The sequence below is a fragment of the Colobus angolensis genome, unplaced genomic scaffold (genome assembly GCF_000951035.1).
Source record: "Colobus angolensis palliatus isolate OR3802 unplaced genomic scaffold, Cang.pa_1.0 Scaffold27, whole genome shotgun sequence".
Classification (NCBI taxonomy): Eukaryota; Metazoa; Chordata; class Mammalia; order Primates; family Cercopithecidae; genus Colobus; species Colobus angolensis.
This window is the reverse complement of record NW_012115932.1, coordinates 1207321-1228378: the sequence shown is the minus strand read 5'-3', so window position 1 is coordinate 1228378 and position 21058 is coordinate 1207321. Positions and strand designations below refer to the sequence as shown.

The 21058-nt window shown below is 47.8% G+C and overlaps 1 protein-coding gene across 2 annotated transcripts in view; it reads left to right on the top strand.

Annotated features, from left to right (window-relative positions):
* Nucleotides 1-17514, top strand: part of ADAM19 (ADAM metallopeptidase domain 19) — a 96626-nt gene extending 79112 nt beyond the window's left edge. Inside the window, exons 15-23 of one of the 2 annotated variants that reach the window (XM_011947672.1) lie at nucleotides 842-950; nucleotides 2393-2597; nucleotides 3633-3710; nucleotides 3821-3929; nucleotides 5908-6052; nucleotides 7178-7262; nucleotides 7565-7789; nucleotides 13998-14150; nucleotides 14938-17514. In XM_011947672.1, coding sequence (XP_011803062.1) covers nucleotides 842-950; nucleotides 2393-2597; nucleotides 3633-3710; nucleotides 3821-3929; nucleotides 5908-6052; nucleotides 7178-7262; nucleotides 7565-7789; nucleotides 13998-14150; nucleotides 14938-14991 — 1163 coding nt within the window. In that variant the 3' untranslated portion in view covers nucleotides 14992-17514. Of the gene's footprint in view, nucleotides 1-841; nucleotides 951-2392; nucleotides 2598-3632; nucleotides 3711-3820; nucleotides 3930-5907; nucleotides 6053-7177; nucleotides 7263-7564; nucleotides 7790-13997; nucleotides 14316-14937 lie in introns of those variants that run through there. The other variant, XM_011947671.1, reaches the window with a different exon arrangement.
* The last annotated feature ends 3544 nt before the right edge of the window (nucleotides 17515-21058 follow it).

The window sequence follows — 21058 nt, the reverse complement described above, 5'->3', positions numbered from 1 at the left end:
ATATGCTTCCATTCTTTATTAGATAGATTATCTCTAGAAGATACACACAGAATTATACCTAGGAGATACAGAAATTAGAGATGTAAGTATCTTTAGAAAATATTCTGTTAATAAGTACTATTCCTCCAGGATGTAGAGAAGTAGGAACTGGATGACTACAAGAAAAATTTTCCAAGACATATATATATCTTTACAATAGTATGCATGTTTGACCTATTTTTTAAAATCTTGAAATGGAACATGGCTTCTTCATTAGATAGCAGGCTTAGCATGCAACCCTCCCCACACACAAATATAAATCCTCAGTAAGGTAGGAAGAATTTATATCAAACAGGCCAGGTGTGGTGGCTCACGCCTATAATCCCAGCACTTTAGGAGGCCGAGGCGGGGGGATCATGAGGTCAGGAGTTCAAGACCAGCCTACCAAGATGGTGAAACCCCATTTCTACAAAAAAAAAAAAAAGAAATAAATACAAAAATAGCCAGTCGTGGTGGCAGGTGCTTGTAATCCCACCTACTCGGGAGGCTGAGGCAGAGAATTGCTTGAACCCAAGAGGCGGAGGATGCAATGAGCTGTGATTGTGCCACTGCATTTTCCAACTTGGGTGACAGAGTGAGAATCCATCTGGAAAAAAAAAAAAAGAATTTATATAAAACATTATTCTCTGAGTAGATCTTGATGAGAATATGGGGATGGGATAACCTGGGGGGGAACAGGAAGAAGAGGCTGAGTATTCCCTCCTAGAAAATATTCTTAACTTCACTACTTTACCAAAGATACCTTTGCTCTTGGGGACTTCTGATAGACGAGTATACTGATAGATGTTGCTTGCCCACCCAGGAGCCCGACCTGCCCCTGACCTGTGCTTCGAGAAGGTGAATGTGGCAGGAGACACCTTTGGAAACTGTGGAAAGGACATGAATGGTGAACACAGGAAGTGCAACACAAGGTGATGACCAAAGGGCAGGCCCCATGAAATGAGGATGAACAAGCAGTTTCTACTCTGTCCTCACTGCTGCCCAGCTTAGCAGCGTGACTGGCCCCAGAGCTGCACCTTTACGTCAATCAGTTGAAGTCAGTCATCTATTCTGGGCCCCCTGTTTGACAGTGCACTATTCATCTCTAAGGAAGTCAAGGAGGGTGTGGGTGGCAGTGCTTCCTAGAAAGCTGATCAGGCTTCCTTTGGGGACCATCTTACAGTAGGGTAGGTAATCAGCCCTTTTGGGTCATTTCTGCAAAATTCTAATCATGCCCTAATTTGAATAACTCCTCATTCATTAATTCACTAATTCATTCATTTATTCATCATTCATTCCAACCAACCATCCACTCATCTGTCTATCCATCTATCCATCCATTCATCCATCTATCCATCCATCTACCACCCATTCACCCACTGATCCATCCATCCATCCATCCGTCCGTCCATCTATCCATCTACTATCTATTGAAGGTTTACCGTCTATCTACTATCTATTGAAGATTTACCATGTGCAAGATACAGTGCTGAGTGCATGGAACTTGTAATTAACAATACAGTATGATAACGGGAGTGTGGAGAGAGCCATCCAACCCATCTTAGTGTGTCAGAGTGGTTTCCCAAAGGAAGTTATACCTACACTGAGATCTGGAGCAGTTACCTAGGTGAACAGGGTGGAGAGTTGTACTGGTGCATAGGAGAGTGATCCAGGAAGAGAGATGAATAGAGAAAAACTGGCGGTTGAAAGAACTGAGAACAGTTTGATACAGTTAAAGTATAATGTTGAGATGCAAAGGAGAAGGTCTGCTGAGAAATTAGTCTGGATAGTTTAGCATGGACCAGATCATGAAAAGCCTCAAATGCATGGCTAGGGGAGTTTGGACTTTAGCTTGAGAGCAGTGTGGAAATTAGACTCCTGTGAGGCAGACTGGAGGCAGGTAAATCAGTCTAATGCAGACCAGGTAAGGGGAGTGGGGCAGTGTGAATTAAGGTAGATACATAGGAGGGAAGATGGATAGAGTTTGAAAATGGCTTGAACCCAGGACTGAGGGAGAATGGGGAGTTGGAGATGACCCCAGATTTCTGGCTGGAGCTCCTGGGTGGATGGCGGTATAAGGAGCAAAAAGGGAAAGATTGCTCAGCTCAGGTGGCTGTTGTTAGAGTTAAGGACTTTTCGAGGCCAGTTCTCTGATCTAGATTTGCTCAGGGTCAAGGAGCCTGTTCTCTTCCCTTGGTGTCAGTCCACATGGAGTCTCTCCTGGTGAGTCTCCAAAGCACATGACTGCCCTAAACCTTTGCCCCACCCCACGCAAGCCCACTGTCTTGGTCAGGAAAGACTGAAGCTCTCTGATGCCCCAGCTTTTCCTCTGCCTCTGATTCCGCCTCCTTCCCTCTCTGTCTCTTGTGCCCAGAGATGCGAAGTGTGGGAAGATCCAGTGTCAGAGCTCCGAGGCCCGGCCCCTGGAGTCCAACGCGGTGCCCATCGACACCACTATCATCATGAATGGGAGGCAGATCCAGTGCCGGGGCACCCACGTCTACCGAGGTCCTGAGGAGGAGGGTGACATGCTGGACCCAGGGCTGGTGATGACGGGAACCAAGTGTGGCTACAACCATGTGAGTCCCTTCCCCCAGCTCACCTAGGAGCCGACTGCAGAGCAGAGTGATTGAGAAGTGAGCTTTGAGGGAAGGATGCCTGGGCTCAGATGCCACCTCCCCAACCTCTGAGCCTCGGTGGCTCCCTTCATGAAGCGTGTATAGTGACAGTAGGCGCCCACCCCAGAGAATTGTCAGAAGGATTAAAGAAAATCATCCCGGTAAAGCACTTAGGTCACCTGGCTAGTGCCACTTTCATTCTCATCGCTAATTATCATGGGAATTAAAAATGGACTAGGAGTTAGGGAAGCCTGAGCAAAATGATAGCAACTATCCCATAGAGTCGATTCTGATAATGAAACTATGAAAAACATGAAGCATTTAGCATAGCACCTGGCACAGAATACTGTCACCATCATTATTTTTAAATATAATGTTAAAATTGGTACATATTAATGACAAGTAATTAACATAATCAACGTAATAGTCCTATAATATTATATTGTTAAATATGATACTTTAACAATGTATTTGTTTTCTCCCTAATCACAAAAGTAATAGCAGAATTTAGCTGACTATTGTCCTGTCTTTAGCGTTTGGGGGCTGTTTTCCATTTTTCACTTTGATAGTTACCTGAAGTGGGCTGCCTTTTTGGGTCCTCATAGTTTTTTTTTTTTGAGATGGAGTCTTGCTCTGTGGCCCAGGCTGGAGTGCAGTGGTACAGTCTCGGCTCACTGCCACCTCTGTCTCCCGGACTCAAGCAATTTTCCTGCCTCAGCCTCCCGAGTAGCTGGGATTACAGGCACAGGCCACCAGGCCCAGCTGATTTTTGTATTTTTAGTAGAGACAGAGTTTCACCATGTTGGCCGGTCTGGTCTCGAACTCCTGACCACAGGTGATCCACCCACCTTGGCCTCCCAAAGTGCTGGGATTATGGGCATGAGCCACCAGGCCGGGCCATGGGTCTTCATATGTTCCAAGTGCAAAATCTTGCCCCCTAACTCCCAACCAGCATCCCTCCCACCGCACTGATCATTCTGTTTTCTCCCTGTGCAGATTTGCTTCGAGGGGCAGTGCAGGAACACCTCCTTCTTTGAAACTGAAGGCTGTGGGAAGAAGTGCAATGGCCACGGGGTGCGTGCTGGGTTCTGGCTTCTTTGTGTCATGGGGGCGTCATGAGGGCAGGCCCTGTGGGTGGTGATGCTCTCTGGGATGCTGATGCCTCTACCCTTTCTTCACTCCAGGTCTGTAACAACAACCAGAATTGCCACTGCCTGCCGGGCTGGGCCCCGCCCTTCTGCAACACACCGGGGCACGGGGGCAGCATTGACAGCGGGCCCATGCCCCCTGAGAGTGAGTGCCAGCCCTGCTGGGGTCACTGCCCGCTTTTGTGAGAAGAGTGGGTGTCAGGGGCAGGTGGCATGTTGCAGAGCATCCACATTGAGTCAGCTTCATTGTCCTGATTTTGCAGAGAGGAAATAGGATAAAGAGAGACCAAGAGAGAGGAGCAACTGCCCATAGTGTGGTGTGGGGTCACGGTTCAGTCTGTCTTCTCCCATCCTTTCTACCGAGGACGGGGAGCCTGCTTAGTAGAGTGAGAGCAAGAGAGACTGTAGGTCATTGAATGTTCCCATTCTTTTTAGGGAACGTGGTGACTATTTCTTTTTGGGCACTTAAAAATCATCATGAACCTGGCACACATTATGGTGGTTTAGATTTCCTCTAACGGACACAAGTTAAAATGGGGAACCAGACTCTCAGAAAAGTTTCGTAGTATTTTAGTGGATGTCTCAAGGATTCTAGCACTGTGGTTTCTAAAGATTTTTTTAAAAAATAATAACAAAGAACTTAAAAAGAAAACCACCAAAATCTTTCAAGGAAGAAACCCCAATATGTAAAACTGATAAAAGTAGTATTTTGTTCTGTATATTTACATTAACCACTTGAGAGAATATTGGGGTAGTTTTGATGAAACCAAATGTTAACTTATGGATTATGGGTGAGAGTTCTAGTCTTAAATCTGTCTGGGTCTTTTTGCTTCTTTGTTAGTTTTTTTTTTTTTTTTTTGGGTCGGGTGCAGTGGCTCACGCCTGTAATCCCAGCACTTTGGGAGGCTGAGGCAGGCAGATCACAAGGGCAGGAGATCGAGACCATCTTGGCTAACACTGTGAAACGCCGTCTCTACTAAAAATACAAAAAATTAGTCAGGCATGGTGGCAGGTGCCTGTAGTCCCAGCTACTTGGGAGGCTGAGGCAAGAGAATGGTGTGAACCCGGGAGGTGGAGCTTGCAGTGAGCCGAGATGGCACCACTGCACTCCAGCCTGGGCAACAGAGCGAGACTCTGTCTCAAAAAAAAAAAAAAAAAAAGTTTTTTTTTTTGAAAGGGAGTCTTGCTCTGTCACCGTGGCTGTAGTGCAGTGGTGTGATCACGACTCACTGCAACCTCCGCCTCCCGGGTTCAAGCGATTCTTCTGCTTCAGCCACCTGAGTAGCTGGGATTACAGGTGCCTGCCATCACATCTGGGTAATTTTTGTATTTTTAGTAGAGACAGGATTTCACAATGTTGGCCAGGCTGGTCTCGAACACCTGATCTCAAGTGATCTGCCCACCTCAGCCTCTCAAAGCTCTCAAAGCATGAGCCAGCACGCCTGGCCAAGTCTTTTTGTATTTTGTGTTGGTTCCTTTCTGTTCAGGAAAATCATGATTCAGGCTAAAAACTAGTGGCAAATTGTAACAGAGCTTGAACTGCTTGCCTGAAAAGGGACTCTCTTCAATTAAGTAGAAGTGGCTATGGAAGCTTTGTACTGCAGAGTCTGTGCAAAACAAGTTGACTTGGCTCTCTGAGCTAACATTAGTGGTTTCCCTGTGGTACATAATGTGTGTGGTTTTTTTTTGAGACGGAGTCTCACTCTGTTGCCAGCTGGAATGCAGTGGCACAATCTCTGCTCACTGCAACCTCCACCTCCCAGGTTCAAGCGATTCTCTTGCCTCAGCCTCCTGAGTAGCTGGGACTACAAGCATGTGCCACCACGCCCAGCTAATTTTTGTATTTTTAGTAGAGATGAGGTTTCGCCACGTTGACCAGGATGGTCTTGACCTCTTGACCTTGTGATCCGCTCACCATGGCCTCCCAAAGTGCTGGGATTACAGGTGTGAGCTACTGTGCCCGGCCCATAATGTGTGTTTTTAATTATAATTTGTAAGTTAAAGTAAGTAATACAAATTAAATGCAAATCAAATGCCTGAAGAAGAAGCAGGAATACCTATTTTGAAATCTGCTGTAGCCCAGACAGCTTCTAAATCTCCCACTTGGGTTCTGTTTCTGGAAGGTGTGGGTCCTGTGGTAGCTGGAGTGTTGGTGGCCATCTTCGTGCTGGCGGTCCTCATGCTGATGTACTACTGCTGCAGACAGAACAACAAACTAGGCCAACTCAAGCCCTCAGCTCTCCCTTCCAAGCTGAGGCGACAGTTCTGGTATGACAGGGTTCCGTGGAGGACTCAGGGTCAATTTATGGGTCACAAAGGTCTCCATAAATGGTACTTAGCAAAAGTGTTGGTGACAGTGGGTCTAATTCAGGGAAGTCAAATGCAAGGAACACGCTGCCCTCTCCCCTGCTGTGACTGTGACAGGCATTACTAGCTGATCTTATTGTAAGTACTCTACTGATTCTGGTCATCACTCCTGAGTTCTTCTCAGCAGAATATCCCCAACCAAATCAAGCTGAAATATAAAATAAAATCTGCTTGCCATCCTTTATCTGCTTGATTTGTTCCCCATGTTATTTTATTTATTTATTTTTGAGATGAAGTTTCGCTCTTGTTTCCCAGGCTGGAGTGCAGTGGCGCAATCTTGGCTCACTGCAACCTCCATCTCCTGGGTTCAAGCGATTCTCCTGCCTCAGCCTCTTGAGTAGCTGGGACTACAGGTGTGTGCCACCATACCCAGCTAATTTTTTGTATTTTAGTAGAGATGGGATTTCACCATGTTAGCCAGGATGGTCTCAAACTCCTGACCTCAGGTGATCTGCCCGCTTCGGCCTCCTGAAGTGCTGGGATTACAGGCTTGAGCCACCATGCCTGGCCTCCTCTTTGTCTTTTTAACCACTGTTGCTTTAAAGTTTGTTTCATCTGATGTAAGAATAGCTACTCCTGCTTGCTTTTGGTGTCCATTTAAAAAGTGATTTATTATTTTGGATATGGAAGATGTACAGTCTCTGAATCACCTATTAAATAATGCTTGTTCTGGAGGGGATTTTAAGTCCCAGGTCTCTCTGGGTCTGTGCCTGATTGGGATTGGTTGATGGCTCGTGACACCCTTGTGTCTCCTCAGAGGGGAAGGTTCTTAAAAGGGTGAAGAGAAGGTGTTGCGAGAGCTCTGCTTTGTATAAGGCCAACTCTGTTTCCCTGAGAGTTCTCCATTGGCCACACGTTTCCCTACTTAGGAAGATGTGGTTTGAGAAGACCAATCCCACTTCCTCCAGAGCAGACTTGGGGAAGATTTAGCTGCTTGCTGGCCCTGCTTGCGTCAAAGGGAACTCAGCCACTGTCCCCTGCTGAACATCTGCCCCTTTCTTCTCCTCCCCCATTTCTTGTTTCTAGTTGTCCCTTCAGGGTGTCTCAGAACAGCGAGACTGGTCATGCCAACCCAACTTTCAAGCTGCAGACGCCCCAGGGCAAGCGAAAGGTAAGAGCTTTGCACCACTGAACTTGGCTACTTTATCCCTCACGGTCATGCTGTATTTTTCTAAGAGCCTCTGTGGGCCCATGGATTGGTAATAAAAACCCTTTTATTGGCTGGAGAGACATGTTATTTGGTTCTGACTTCCCCTAATGACTTTAAAGGTTGCATCTGACCTCTGGGATCCTCGAGCGGTTGATAGATTGGTGTGTCTGTTCTCCCTTTGGGCTCTGGTTTATCTCTAAGAGACACACAAGGGCAGCCCGAGTGATTTCTTGTCTCAGGTGTTCCTTAACTTATGCATACAGGTAATCAACACTCCTGAAATCCTGCGGAAGCCCTCCCAGCCTCCTCCCCGGCCCCCTCCAGATTATCTGCGCGGTGGGTCCCCACCTGCACCACTGCCAGCACACCTGAGCAGGGCTGCCAGGAACTCTCCAGGGCCCGGGTCTCAAATAGAGAGGACGGAGTCATCCAGGAGGCCTCCTCCAAGCCGGCCAATTCCCCCGGCACCAAATTGCATCCTTTCCCAGGTAAGTGGATTGTCAGCAGCCTTGGGCTGGGAACATTGCTTTTAAGGCCACTTTCACTGGGTAATGGCAAAAGTGGGGAAGGTGAAACTTGTGGGGTCATGAGCTGACTGCCTTTTCTGCAGTTCGGTCAGTATGGGGGCACACAGCGGATTAGAGCAATTAACATGGGGAAACAGACTCTCCAGGCAGCTCCTAAACCACGTGGCATTTTCTCCCGGGTTGGCCTATTTTATGACAAGCCACTACCCACCTTCCACCCCAAATGAACTTCTGTCAGTTCCCCATGCTCGTCTGCCTGCTAGGACTTTGCCAGTGCTGCTTGTTCTGCCTGGTACACTCCTTCTGCCTTGGCGGGGCCAGCTCCTGCTCGTCCTCAGTTCTGCTCCTAGATGCCGCTTCTCCCGGGAAGCCTACTCTGATTCCTCAAGTCTGAGGCTGATGGGACTGTACTTTTCTCACCAGAGTACACTTCCCACCAAATTGTACCTGTTAGTACCTTCTACTGATTGGAAAGTCTTGCTGAGGGATGTACCCTGATGCCTTGCCCATCCCAAGGGGCAGGTGCCTCTGGGAGGTGAGAGTGGGGTCCAGACTCTCTGCCCCCAGGCCTGGTGCTCATGGAAGCAGAGCCCGCCCAGCAGCCTGTTCCCCCTGCGTGTGTGTGCTCTGATGGCTCCAACCACACCTTCTGCAGGAGATCCCCCAGTGCAGATACAGCTGTTTCCTGGGTGGCGGCCGGGCGGGTCGCCTTCCGGAACTGGCCTGTGTGTTTTGGGGGTGACCTCTCAACTGAGACTGCTTTCCTTGGGTGTGGTCCAGAGGGTTCCATGGAACCCAAGCTGTCTCTGACCCTAAGGACTCTGGGGTTGGCTGCAGGCTTTGGAGAGTCCTTAGGATGTATGGCAGTGGTACGGTTTGGGAGAGCTGAGGGCATCCATTCCGTGTCTCTGCTGTGAAACCGCTGCTCTCCCCTTCCTTTTGTGTGGGGCCGTGGTAGAGTGGAGAAATCTGTGCAGAAAGAGAGAGGAAAGATTGACAAGGAGAGAGAGGGAAGGAGGAAAGGAAAAAAGCAAGAGAGGGGAGGAGTGGAGAGAGAGAGGTGGAGAGTGTACTCATGTGCTGGGGGTGCTCTAACAGATTACTGCACACTGGGTGACTTCAAAACAGACACCTCTTTTCTCACAGTTCTGGAGGCTAGGAGTCCAAGGTCAAGGTGCTGGCAGGGTTGGCTTCTGAAGCCTCTCTCAGTGGCTTGCAGGTGGCTGCCCACTTGCTGAGTTCTCACGTGGCCTTTCCTATGCACTCCTGCCTCCCTGGTGTCTCTGTGTGGCCAACTCTCCTCTTCTTATGAGAACACCAGATTGGATGAGGTGACCTCATTCTACCCTAATCACCTTTTTAAAGACCTTATCTCTAAATACGGCCACATTCTGAGGTACTCAGTGTTAGGGGTTCAGCATATGATTTTTTTTTAAGTGATGAATGCACAGTTCAGTCCCTAACAGAGAGATGAAAGAAAGGGAGAAAGCAGGCATGTAGAGACTTGGGGTTACGGGAGAGCAGGGGTGCTGGTGGAGGGAGTAGGGAGTGGGTCGGACTAGCAATCCACTCAGATTATTGTTCCGAAAAACCCACACTAGAGGCGTGTTCAGAGAACACGGGGCCAGCCTCACCCCTGTCACCCCGAGGTGCTAAGCCCTAGGTCAAGAGGGGTCAGGGACAGTGGGGACCCAGCTGTGTGTTAAGTGGTGGAGGCTGCATGTACCCTGCGCCTGCGTTTCTGGGGCTGCTGGCAGGAGTCCCGGGTGCAGGAAGCTGCCCAGCCAGTGGCAGGTGCCCCAAAACACAGCTAGCTCCCAAGCACAGCTTCTCCTGGGCCCCAGGGCCCAGTTGGGGGGTCTCTCTACAAGCAAACAGTGGGAGGCAGCTGCTGCGAGTGGGGGCTGCTGTGATGACATTTGGCTGCCACCTGCCTTCTCACAGCCATTCCAAGAAGGGAGTTGCTGCAGCCCTCATTTCTCTTGGAGGTTGCCAGGCCTCACAGGGTTGAAGGGACTTGCGCGACATTGCACATTTGTGAGTGGAGGAGCTAGGGCTTGAACCCAGGTCTCACCCAGCTGAGCGAGACAGCCTCCTGCCCTGGGGCCGCTCACAGTCTCCAGTCTGCCATCAAAGATTCCCCACCTCCTAGCTGGGGGACATGGAATCCCTGGAGAAGTGATGGATGAAACCTCATCGCTTCTTCAGTTCTGCTATTCTAAACTGGCTTATGCACCTGCACTCTGGGGCCAGGGGATGACGAGGAAGGCAGATGGCAGCTTTGCCTCCAGGAGCTCGCATTCTGCTGGGGCAGCGACTCCAGGATACGTGTCACTGCAACAGCGATACTTCCTGGGAAAGAGAGGCTCAGGGTGCTCAGAAGAGTAACAAGGGGATTTGACCTAGTCTGGGAAATCTAGGAAGGTTTCCCTGAGGAGGTGACATTTGAGCTGAGACATGAAGGAGGGACAGGACTTAACCAGGCTGTGAGGGCAAGTGACGAAGGAGCTTTCCTGGTCCCAGGACCCACTAGTAGGGAGGCTCTGTCATGGGAGAGGGCCCTGTGGGTTGAAGGAACTTAAAGGTTTGTGTTCTTGGAGCCCAAGGAGCTATGAGATGAGGCTGGAAAGCCAGGAGGAGCCCAACTATGCCCAGGCCACATAGCCTTGGTCAGGACTTTGGTCTGTATTCCATAGAAAGAGGACAGTGGTGACATGATGGAATTCTCTATTGACAAGGATTGATCGCTGTTTGGGATATCTTTAGGCAGGAGGGAGGTGTAGTTCCTGCAAGGGGCCCATAGATGCTTCTGAAGCTGTTAATCTACTGTTTGACCTGCATGAGGATTACTTGGTGTATTCACGTTGTGATAATTCATCTAGTTGTATAATTATGATTTGTTCACCTTTTTCTGTGTATATTATATTTGAATTTTTAAAATAGTTTTAAAAAATGAAAGTCACTCTAGAAGCAAATGGGTGTCCTAGTTAGAAGATTGAAAGGTTGTCCTGAAGAAAGATGGTAAAAGCTTGGAGCAGGGAGTAGGCAGGGCTGATGGAGTGAAGCTGATAAGAAATGTGCAGAAGAGAAAATAGACAGGACTTGAGGATCCACTGCAAATAGGGCTTGGCAGGGGATGACGCCCCGTGTCAGGCTTGTGCAATCTGATGGAGTGAGATGCTGTCCCTTGTGGTGGAAGGGAGCGTGGGCCAGAGTAGCTGAGGGACTGTTACTGCTTTAGAAAAAAGGAAAACAGTGCTGGGCGAGGGCCCTGGTAGGGCTGAGTCGGATCATCGCAGATGTGGCCTGTGGCCGGTTGCTGCGCTGGGAGGCCCAGTGCTGATATGCTGATGAGGCTCCTGCCCAAACACCAGCCCCCAGTGGCTCATTGGCACAGCTCCTTGGGAGCACAGCCTTTACCAGTTGCAACCTGACATCTGCACCCAGCTGTCACCTGCCCCAGAAGGTCTCTATCCTGGCTTCCAGCAACCACTGCAACTTGGCAGCTATTCTGGGCTGGGGAAAGTGGTGGTGAAGGGGGCAGGTTGCATTGTCCTTCTAGGTGGAGCTGAAGAACATGGCTTTTTGGCCATAAGAATTTGCTTTACTTTCTGACGCCGCGAAGCTTCTTGGAGAAAATCTCGGCTCTTTGTGTTATTCCTGCCCTCTCTACATGCTTGCCTTTTGTCCACTTTCATATGTGGTAGTGACCCTCTCGAGAAGGGAAGGAAGTCAAGGAGAGCAGGCACTGGAACGCCCATCTATGCTGTTAGCTTCCCCTTAAACCCCAACAGCTTGGGGGCCTGCGGGTGGCACCATCATACTTTCCCCCTAAAAAAAAAAATGGATCAGTTAATACATACTGAGCACCTACCATATGCTAGGCACTGTTCTGAAAGCCGAAGATGTATCAGTGAACCAAACAGATGGAGACCACACCCTGCTTCAACTCTAGAGGGGGACGGAGAGACAGAAAGTAAAACTCAACTTGATAAGTAAATAAATTACTTATGTTGGAAGGCGGGAAGTGATATGAAAAGAAAAGAAGAGATATGTTAGGATACAAAGGTCAGGGAATGTCAGGGTGGGGCTGTTGTAATTTTAAATAAGGTAGTCAGGGTAAAGCCTTGTGGAGATGGTGAGAACACGGAGGTAATAGTAACACAGCAAGGACAGAATCCATGAAATGTGCCACACACATAGACAACCAACATGAACAAAATGTAGCTGCTGCTTTGTTTAAATTTTGTTTTAATCTAAACAGGCAATACACATACATGCTCTCGTTAAAAAAAAAATGGAATGTTCAAGGGCTGGGCATGGTGGCTCATGCCTGTAATCCCAGCACTTTGGGAGGCCGAGGCAGGCAGATCACCTGAGGTCAGAGTTCGAGACCAGCCTGACCAACATGGCGAAACCCCGTCTCTACTAAAAACACAAAAATTAGCCGCGCATGGTAGTGGGCCCCTGTAATCCTAACTACTCAGGAGGCTGAGGCGAGAGAATCGTTTGAATTTGGGAGGCAGAGGTTGCAGTAAGCCGAGATTGTGCCATTGCACTCCAGCCTGGGGGACAGAGCAAGACTCCATCTCAAAAAAAAAAAAAAAAAAAAAAAAGAATGTTCACCTGGACCACACCCCTCACCTTTTGCACCCCATCCCAGCATTCTCTCTTTTCAATTTGGTCTGTATCCTTCCTTTTTTTCTGTTTATAGACATTTCTAGTAGATGGTGAGCATGGTGACTTATTTTATGTCAACTATCCTCTTCAGCTTGTTTATTCCACCTAACAACTCTTGAACATCTCCCCACGCCAGCCCCTATCAACCTACTTCATTCTTTTTAAGTGCTATATCATCTGTCACTTTATAATTTTAGTTATTTTTCTGCTGATGAAATTTTGCTTATTTATAGTTTCTTTGCTGTTACAAATAGTGCTGCAAGGAACAGATTTGTTACATAGGTATACACATGCCATGGTGGTTTACTGCACCCATCAATCCGTCATCTACATTAGGTATTTCTCCTGATGCGATCACTCCCCTAGCCCTCCACCATCTAACAGGCCCCAGTGTGTAATGTTCTCCTCTCTGTGTCCATGTGTTCTCATTTCATGTTCAACTCCCACTTATGAGTAAGAATATGCGGTGTTTGGTTTTCTGTTCTTGTGTTATTTTGCTGAGAATGATGGTTTCCAGCCTCATCCATGTCCCTGTAAAGGACAGAACTCATCCTTTTTTATGGCTGCATAGTATTCTATGGTGTATACGTGCTACATTTTCTTCATCCAGTTTGTCACTGATGGGCATTTGGGTTGGTTCCAAGTCTTTGCTATTGTGAATAATGCCACAATAAACATACGTGTGCATGTGTCTTTATAGTAGAATGATTTATAATCCTTTGGGTATATACCCAGTAATGGGATTGCTGAGTCAAATGGTATTTCTAGTTCTAGATCCCCCCTATTTAATAATGATGCTGGGAAAACTGGCTAGCCATATGCAGAAAGCTGAAACTGGATCCCTTCCTTACATCTTATACAAAAATTAATTAAAGATGGATTAAAGACTTAAATGTAATACCTAAAACCATAAAAACCCTAGAAGAAAACCTAGGCAGTACCATTGAGGACATAGGCATGGGCAAAGACTTCATGACTAAAACACCAAAAGCAATGGGAACAAAAGCCAAAATAGACAATGGGATCTGATTGAACTAAAGAGCTTCTGCACAGCAAAAGAAACTATCATCAGAGTGAACAGACAACCTAGAGAATGGGAGAAAATTTTTGCCATCTATTCATCTGACAAAGGGCTAATATCCCCAATCTACAAAGAACTTAAACAGATTTACAAGAAACAAACAACCCTATCAAAAAGTGGGTGAAGGATATGAACAGACACTTCTCAAAAGAAGACATTTATGCAGCCAACAAACAGATGAAAAAAAGCTCATCATCACTGGTTATTTGTCCTCTCAATAGATACTGCCAGCTTGCTCTCCTGACTTCCTCTTGAGAATATAAACACATTATACATACAGTTTCTTTCTAAATGGGACCATACAGTATATAACTTTTTCCTATCTGATTTTGACCCATAAGATAGCAGGGATATTTTCTTTCAAACAGGCCTCTGGCCTTCAAGTGAGGCTTATTGCTTTCTCTTCAGGACTTCTCCAGGCCTCGGCCGCCCCAGAAGGCACTCCCGGCGAACCCAGTGCCAGGCCGCAGGAGCCTCCCCAGGCCAGGGGGTGCATCTCCACTGCGGACTCCTGGTGCTGGCCCTCAGCACTCCCGGCCTTTGGCAGCACCTGCCCCAAAGGTGAGTCCATGGGAAGCCCCCAAGGTGAAAGCTGGTACCAGAGGGCTCCAGGGGGGCAGGTGTAGAGTTGAGAAAACGAAGCAATGCATGCCTCTTGTGGTCTGGACTGAACTTCCAGAAAAAAAGCCAAGGACAAAACATTCATGTTTCTTGGTGCCTGCTTGACTGTGGAGTTTTGGCTTCGTGTGAAAGTTGATGCTTAGAATCCCAAGCTGTGGTGGCTTCAGTCCTGCTCCTGCACCTGACCTGCAGAGGGACCCTGAGCAAGTCCCTCTTGAGTCTGTTTCCTCATTTGTACAGAGGCAATGATGGGCAGTAGTACCAGCCCCATCAGGTTGCTGTGAAGAGCAAGGCGGTGCATTAGCAGAAGCCACCTGGCCTGCGGGAGGCTGTGCACACTTGGCCCCTCCTCGTACCTCTTCTCTGTGGCTGACAGTCTCAGTTTGCCAGTCTTGGGAGTTGGGTTAGAAAGGGATGAGGTGAAGAAGCTGGCTGACCACCCTGTATTCCCATGAGGCACTGGGAAAACTATGGACTGTGCTGCTGCCTTAGCAGGGAAGGGAAAAGGGGGAGGTGACTGGTCAGTTTGAGACAGCGGCACCCACCACACCCCTCCCTGCAGGACTGATGGTCTGGGTGAGTGGACACATGGATGCACTTCACAAGAAGCCTTTGTTCTCAGTGGGTGGTCCACCCCTTCTTGTAAAATCAGGAGGATGACACCCCCTTGATCCCATTGATTAGCATCAAGCTGATGTCTCTCTCCCTCCCTTCTTTTTCTTCCCAGTTTCCAGAATACAGATCACAGAGGGCTGGAGGGATGATTAGCTCGAAAATCTAGACCTGTCCAAGGGGCTTCTCCCTTTCCTTGAGCTCTCTGGACACTGCAGAGGACGCATGGCCATGGAACCCTGAAGAAGCATGTCTGGCCGCCGCCTCTGATCTCCTCCCACCCTCCTCCAGGAATCTCCACATCTCCAAAAATCTCCTTGTTGACTCAGTGCCTCCTCGGCTTCCTTGGAAGCCCAGAGGGACTACGATCCAATGGCTTCTAGGTGTTGTTTTGTGCAATATACAGCCCCAGGTAGGGAAGGGAGAGTAGAGGAGGGTGAATAGCAGCTTCTCCTCCAGACTCCTAGCCCCGAGGTGCTGATGGAGATGATTAAGGCTGGCAAGCCCCTCAGGCCAGCTCATCCATTCACTCCTGGGGTGTAGGGCATGCAAAAGAACTTCCCATTGCTTCTGCTCTCCTCAGAGGTCCCGGGCTGGACAGAGGCTGGTACTTATCCACCCCTTTTAGCTTGTAGGGATTAAGGAAGGGTCAAGCCAGCCACTGCTGTGGCTCTGTCCAGGGCTTGGTTGAGGGAACGGCTTCGGGCTGTATGGCTGCATGTGACAAGCCAAGTCCCCTCCCACCTCTCCCTAAACCCTGCATCCCCTTATTCACACGGGTCACTCTGACTCAGACAGGTACTATTCATAGGCAGTGTAGACAGCAGGAGGAGCCCGGGCTTGGGCTTCCTCTGAGTCGTGATGCCAAAGGTTGCGACTCCTGACTCTGGATAATTTTTAGTTGCTTTTTGTTTTCTCTGCTGCACTTTCCTGGTGCCCCATGTTTTTCTCTCTTCCTTCCCCTCTCATTCCCCTTCTAAGTGTGGTGCTTTGGTGGGCAAACCCTCAGTAGTCCTGACCTTCTGGTGAACAGGTTCTTGTGACCTGCAAGTCAGAGTCCTCTGTCACAGTCGGCCACTGGATTTCCCACATTGGCTCTCAGGAGTGTGACCAGAGTAGACTTGGGGCATGGCCATTGTGGTCATATGTTTATTTTTCGTTGTGTTTTGTGACCTCAGCAGGGTGGGGGTCTTCTTCCTTAACTCTCTGAGCTAAATCTAGGTGAGGTCCCCACTTAGGAAGCCCAGCTATTTACAAAGTACACATGAGGGAGCCAGCCTGCCCTAGTGGCTGGTCATTGACTTCGGGCTGGACCATTGCCTTCTGAGCAGAGAACAGACCCATTTCTGGGAGCTGCCTGAGATCACTGGAGGAGGCAGCCAGCAACAGCTGGGCTGGAACAGTCAGAGCTGGGAGCCTCTTCCTCAACTCAGCTTTTTGTCATTCACTGCCTTTTGTTCTCTCTCTGGTCACTGCCCTTACCTGACCCTCACAGAAAGAGAGCTCTGAACAGGTGAGGGCCTCTGCGGTGGCTCCTGTCTTCCCTGCAGCAGGGAGGGAGGGCCATGTGGTGCTTTGCTAGATAGGACGGTTTTTGCAAAGCACCTGGAGATGTTTTCTGGGAGATTGTCTCCCACCCCACAAAGGTGCTGGGTAGTTCTCTGGACAGGAGCTGGCTTGACTCTCACTCCTCTGAGGCTTTTCTGGGGCCTCCTCCTGTCCTGCCATGAGCAATTGTTTGCTCTTGAAAACCTCACTGCAAGGCTGAGGCTGAGCTTCTGGTTCACCACTCCAGGGCCTCCTTATAGTTCTCTGCATACAATAGGTGCTTCTTGGATGTTCTTGGGTTTGGAAATAAGTGGAAAATACGCGCTGTACCCCTGGGGGAAAAGCCTGGGTTGGGTTTAGAGAGATCTCAGGAAAATGAGTTTCTCTTCCCTCAGGGTGGCTGTGATACAGGTTCCCCATCTCCCTGCCATGGGCCATCCTTGCTCCGGAGATCCATTCCCCACCTTTCCTGTGGCCCAATTAAGTCAGGAGACAATCTTTTATTTAAAATACGCCACCCTCTGCCTCAAGGCTTTGGTTCCTGGAAAGTAAAGGTGAAAACATCCCCCTTAACCCCCCTGCAAAACAAACAAGCAACACCCTCAAAACCCAACCCCATGCCTCGCAGAGGTTCCTGTGGCTTCTCCAGCCTTTCTCCCTCACATCAGGAGGTAGATGGCTCTGAAGTGACAGCACCACAGTCATAATGACTGCGTGAGCCGGCTGAACCTGCAGTCCACCCTCCCTGGAACCACACCAGAAAGAGGCCTGGGTTGTTGTTTTCTTGCTTTTTGTTTTGTTTTGTTTTATTATTTTCATATCACCTCCATCCCATAAAGTTGTACTGTGAACTGGAAGATGGTGGAATGTTTTGGAATTTGATAGACTTTCGGCAACCAGGTCTACTGATGCTTCTTCACTCCTGGCTCTATTGAGGGAGGCTGCCCAGGAGGAAGATTGGCCATTGTGCATCCCCTTTTCTCTCCAGTGCCCAGTACGCTGTTTTGAGGTGTCAAATACAAATAAATCTGGGCTTAGGGAAGGAGAGACCTTATTCCAAAGCATGATTGCAGAAGGGGAAAGGGAATATTGCAAAGGGGAGAGGAAGGGGCCTTATGGGAATCGTGACAAGGCTCAGACCCACCGATGGCAAGATCTGCAAGTGTCTCAAAGCCCAGGCAGAAAAGGCCTTTTCTTTTATTGGAAGAATTAACATGGCTAGAAAGAGCCACATTCAGGGAATGACTTTGTGCCCAGCCTTTTTTTTTTTTTTTTCCCCCCAGGGGAGGGGCTATTTGCTGGCTCAGGCTGAGGTTGGGCCAAAGTCCAGGGTTGGTGGGGAGGAGGGAAACTTAACTCAAGTTTGGGTTAGTGAGTTAGCAAGCTGTTTGTGCAGATGGAGATGTAGGTAAATCTTTTTAAAAGTGAAATTAACCTCCTGCCAGTTTTACAACCCAATAATTTTTTTTTTTTTTTTTTTTTTTTTTTTTTTTTTTTACAAGCCTTGGAGCCATCTCTAAAACAAACCTCAAGGGATTTAGTGCCCTATCTCCCTGTCTCTGTAGAAGCTTTAGCCTGGGCACCTGGCTCCATCTTGTAACTGCCTGCTAGCCGTAGGTTCCTTTCTGCCTTGCTGGCTTCTCCCTATAAAAGTAAAGCCCTTTTCTGCCCCAGCTCTGAGACACTTGCAGATCTTAAGGTCTGAGACTTGCTGATTTTCTGGTTGGAGTGTTTTTTGTACTGCCATAGTCCCTTCCCTGTGAAGCAATAGACCCTCACTACCTCCTGCAATATGCCTTTCCAATAAAGTCTCTCCCTGACTGCTTCCTAATTTATTCTTATTTGCCAGAAGGTATGGAAGACTTGCAATTTGAAAATTGGGGACCAGTTCCAAAGTCAGTAATTGTGTTAACCACGTGTATAACAGCTCTGCTGGACACCAAAGAAAGCCATGGGAACACCAACTGGAAAGGTCCCCTTCCCGAGGGAAGCCTGCGAAGGAGAGGTTCTGTAGAATCCAAGCCCACACTTCCAAAGTAACCCCCCACACGTCCTCTCACACCGTCCACTGTGCGTTTGTGTGTGTCTGGGATCCAGGGCAATGTGAATTTTCTTTTTATTTGGGAGATTGTTCACGGAAAACAGATCTTCTTCTCTCTTGTCCACCTATTAATTGTTTACAATATTTGTACATCTATGCAAAATACTTGAATGGGCCATGGTGCCTTTTTTCCTTGTTTGTATTTAATTAAAATGAATCGTTTGTCATTTGCAATGTTATCTGGTTTGGCAACTCTTTATTGCGTGTCTGTTGTAATGTCCTACTGCTCAGATTAGATAAGATTCATGATGTGGACTCCAGAAAGAGTTCCCACAAGGACCATGAGTTCAGCCTATAAAGCCATCATGGTGGACCCTGAGCCACAGCAAAGCCTTTGTTTTCCTATGACCAGTAGAGGGGGCTGTTTGTCTTTGCACCTGGACGCAGGCTGCTTATTAAATCCTGAGAGTCTTCGATGTTTCTTCTCATCCTACACTACTGAATATAGAAGACAGCTGAGAGCGTCTGCTCACCTCCTCATCTTATTAAGGCAAGGGATCATACTTTAAAGAGGGGAGACACTTGCCTAAGGTCTCTTGGGCTGGGTAGGTAGGCACAGCCAGGGATAGGGTTGGGTGTGCTTTCTAATTCCAGAACCCTGAGTGATACCACATCTTATATTCATTAGTGCTTCCCAGTCCATAAAAGGATCCCACTCTTATTCTCTCATTGATCCCTACCTCAATTTTGAGGTTCTCTCGGAGAGATGGAGGATTAATAACCATGATGGAAGGTAATAGTTACTGAATACAGTCAGCCCTCCCTATCTGTGGGTTTCAAATCCATGGATTCAACCAACAGCAGATTGAAATGTTTGAAAAAAAAAAGTACAACTATAAAAAGTAATACAATTTTAAAATACGGTATAACAACAAGTTACACAGCATTTACATTGTATTAGGTATTCCAAAAATCTGGAGATGATTTAAAGTCTATGTGAGGATATATATAGGTTATATGCAAATACTATACCATTTTATATAAGGGATTTGGCCGTCCTTAGATTTTGTTACTCATGGGGGTCCTGGAACCAATCCCCTGCAGATACCAAGGAGCAGCTGTATGTAACATATGTGAGCCACTGCATGCGATTTACAAATAAGGAATATCTCATTTAATCTTCACAAAAACACTGGGAGGGGCTTCTTGCTCTCTGATTATACTTTTTTTTTTTGTCTTTTTTTAAAAGATGGAGTCTTTCTCTGTCACCCAAGCTGGGGTGCAGTGGCACGATCTCAGCTCACTGCAGCCTCCACCTCCCAGGCTCAAGCAATTCTCGTGCCTCAGCCTCCCGTGTAGCTGGGATGACAGGTGCCCACCACCATACCTGTCTAATTTTCACATTTTTAGTAGAGATGACCTCATGGGATCCATCCGCCACAGCCTCCTGAAGTGTTGGGATTACAGGCATGAGCCACCGCGACAAGCCTGATTATACTTTTCTAACCTCTCGTGGTTATGAGGTGGCCTATGGACCCTAAAGAAATCTAAACACAAATGCTTTCACTACTAACATGCCTGCTCATGAAATTGCTTCCCACTCACACATCCCTCCCTGGTTAAGAGGCCACTGTTTCCCTGCTGTCAGCCAGTCTCTGGGGTGATGCTCACGTGTTGGTCACTAGCATAATAGAGAAAGCCTGGTTGGACAGACCCTGGTTGAAGTCCTGACTCTGTTTTCTACTCAGTAGATAAGTGGGCCTGGATAAGTTCCAGATTTCTGAGTCTCTTTTCACTATACAAATGGGAGTAATATACCTACCTCAAAAGTGTCATGATCATCAATGAAGTTCTGTATGTGAAAGCCCCCAACAGCACCTGTCACAGGCTATGTGCTGAGACATTGCTGACTATATCAGTTTACAGTTGCTTTGCTTAACATGCAGCGTTCTATTGGGATCTCCCTTGCATTGAGTGCTGGTCCCAGGAGAGTTTGGGCAAGGAAGGACTGTGATATTGTTCCTTCAATCTTGTTTTTTTTTTTTTTTTAGTGCCTATGATGTACTAGGGACTGAGGATAAGCAGTAAATCAATGCCAACTCTCATGAAGCTTGTATCCAGATGGGAAAAGAGCACAGACCACGAGAAAATAAATGAATAAAGTAGTGGCAGATTATGCACCAGGCACAGTGGCTCAGGCCTAAAATCTCATCATTTTGGGAGGCCAAGGTGGGAAGATCACTTTAGGAAAGGAGTTTTGAGACCAGCCTGGGTAACACAGCAAGGCCTCATCTTTACCAAATCTGAGCCTGGGAGTTTGAAGCTGCAGTGAGCTAGGATCACACCACTGCACTCCAGCCTGGGGGACACAGCCAGACCCTGTCTCAAAACACAAAAAAACAAAACAAATTATACAATTGGGAGCAAGGTTAGTCTTGGAGAGATGCATGACGCCTGGTGGTTGAACCAGATATCAGCTTTGCTCTTCCTGGCTGTGTGATCTTGGGCAATTATTTAACCTCTTTGAGTTCCTTTCCTCATCTATAAATGGGAATAAAAACATATCCAACTTGAGGATTTGTGAGGAGTTAAAGAGAGAATTCACAGGAAGCACCTACTATGCCTGGTAAGGGCTCAGGTGTTAACT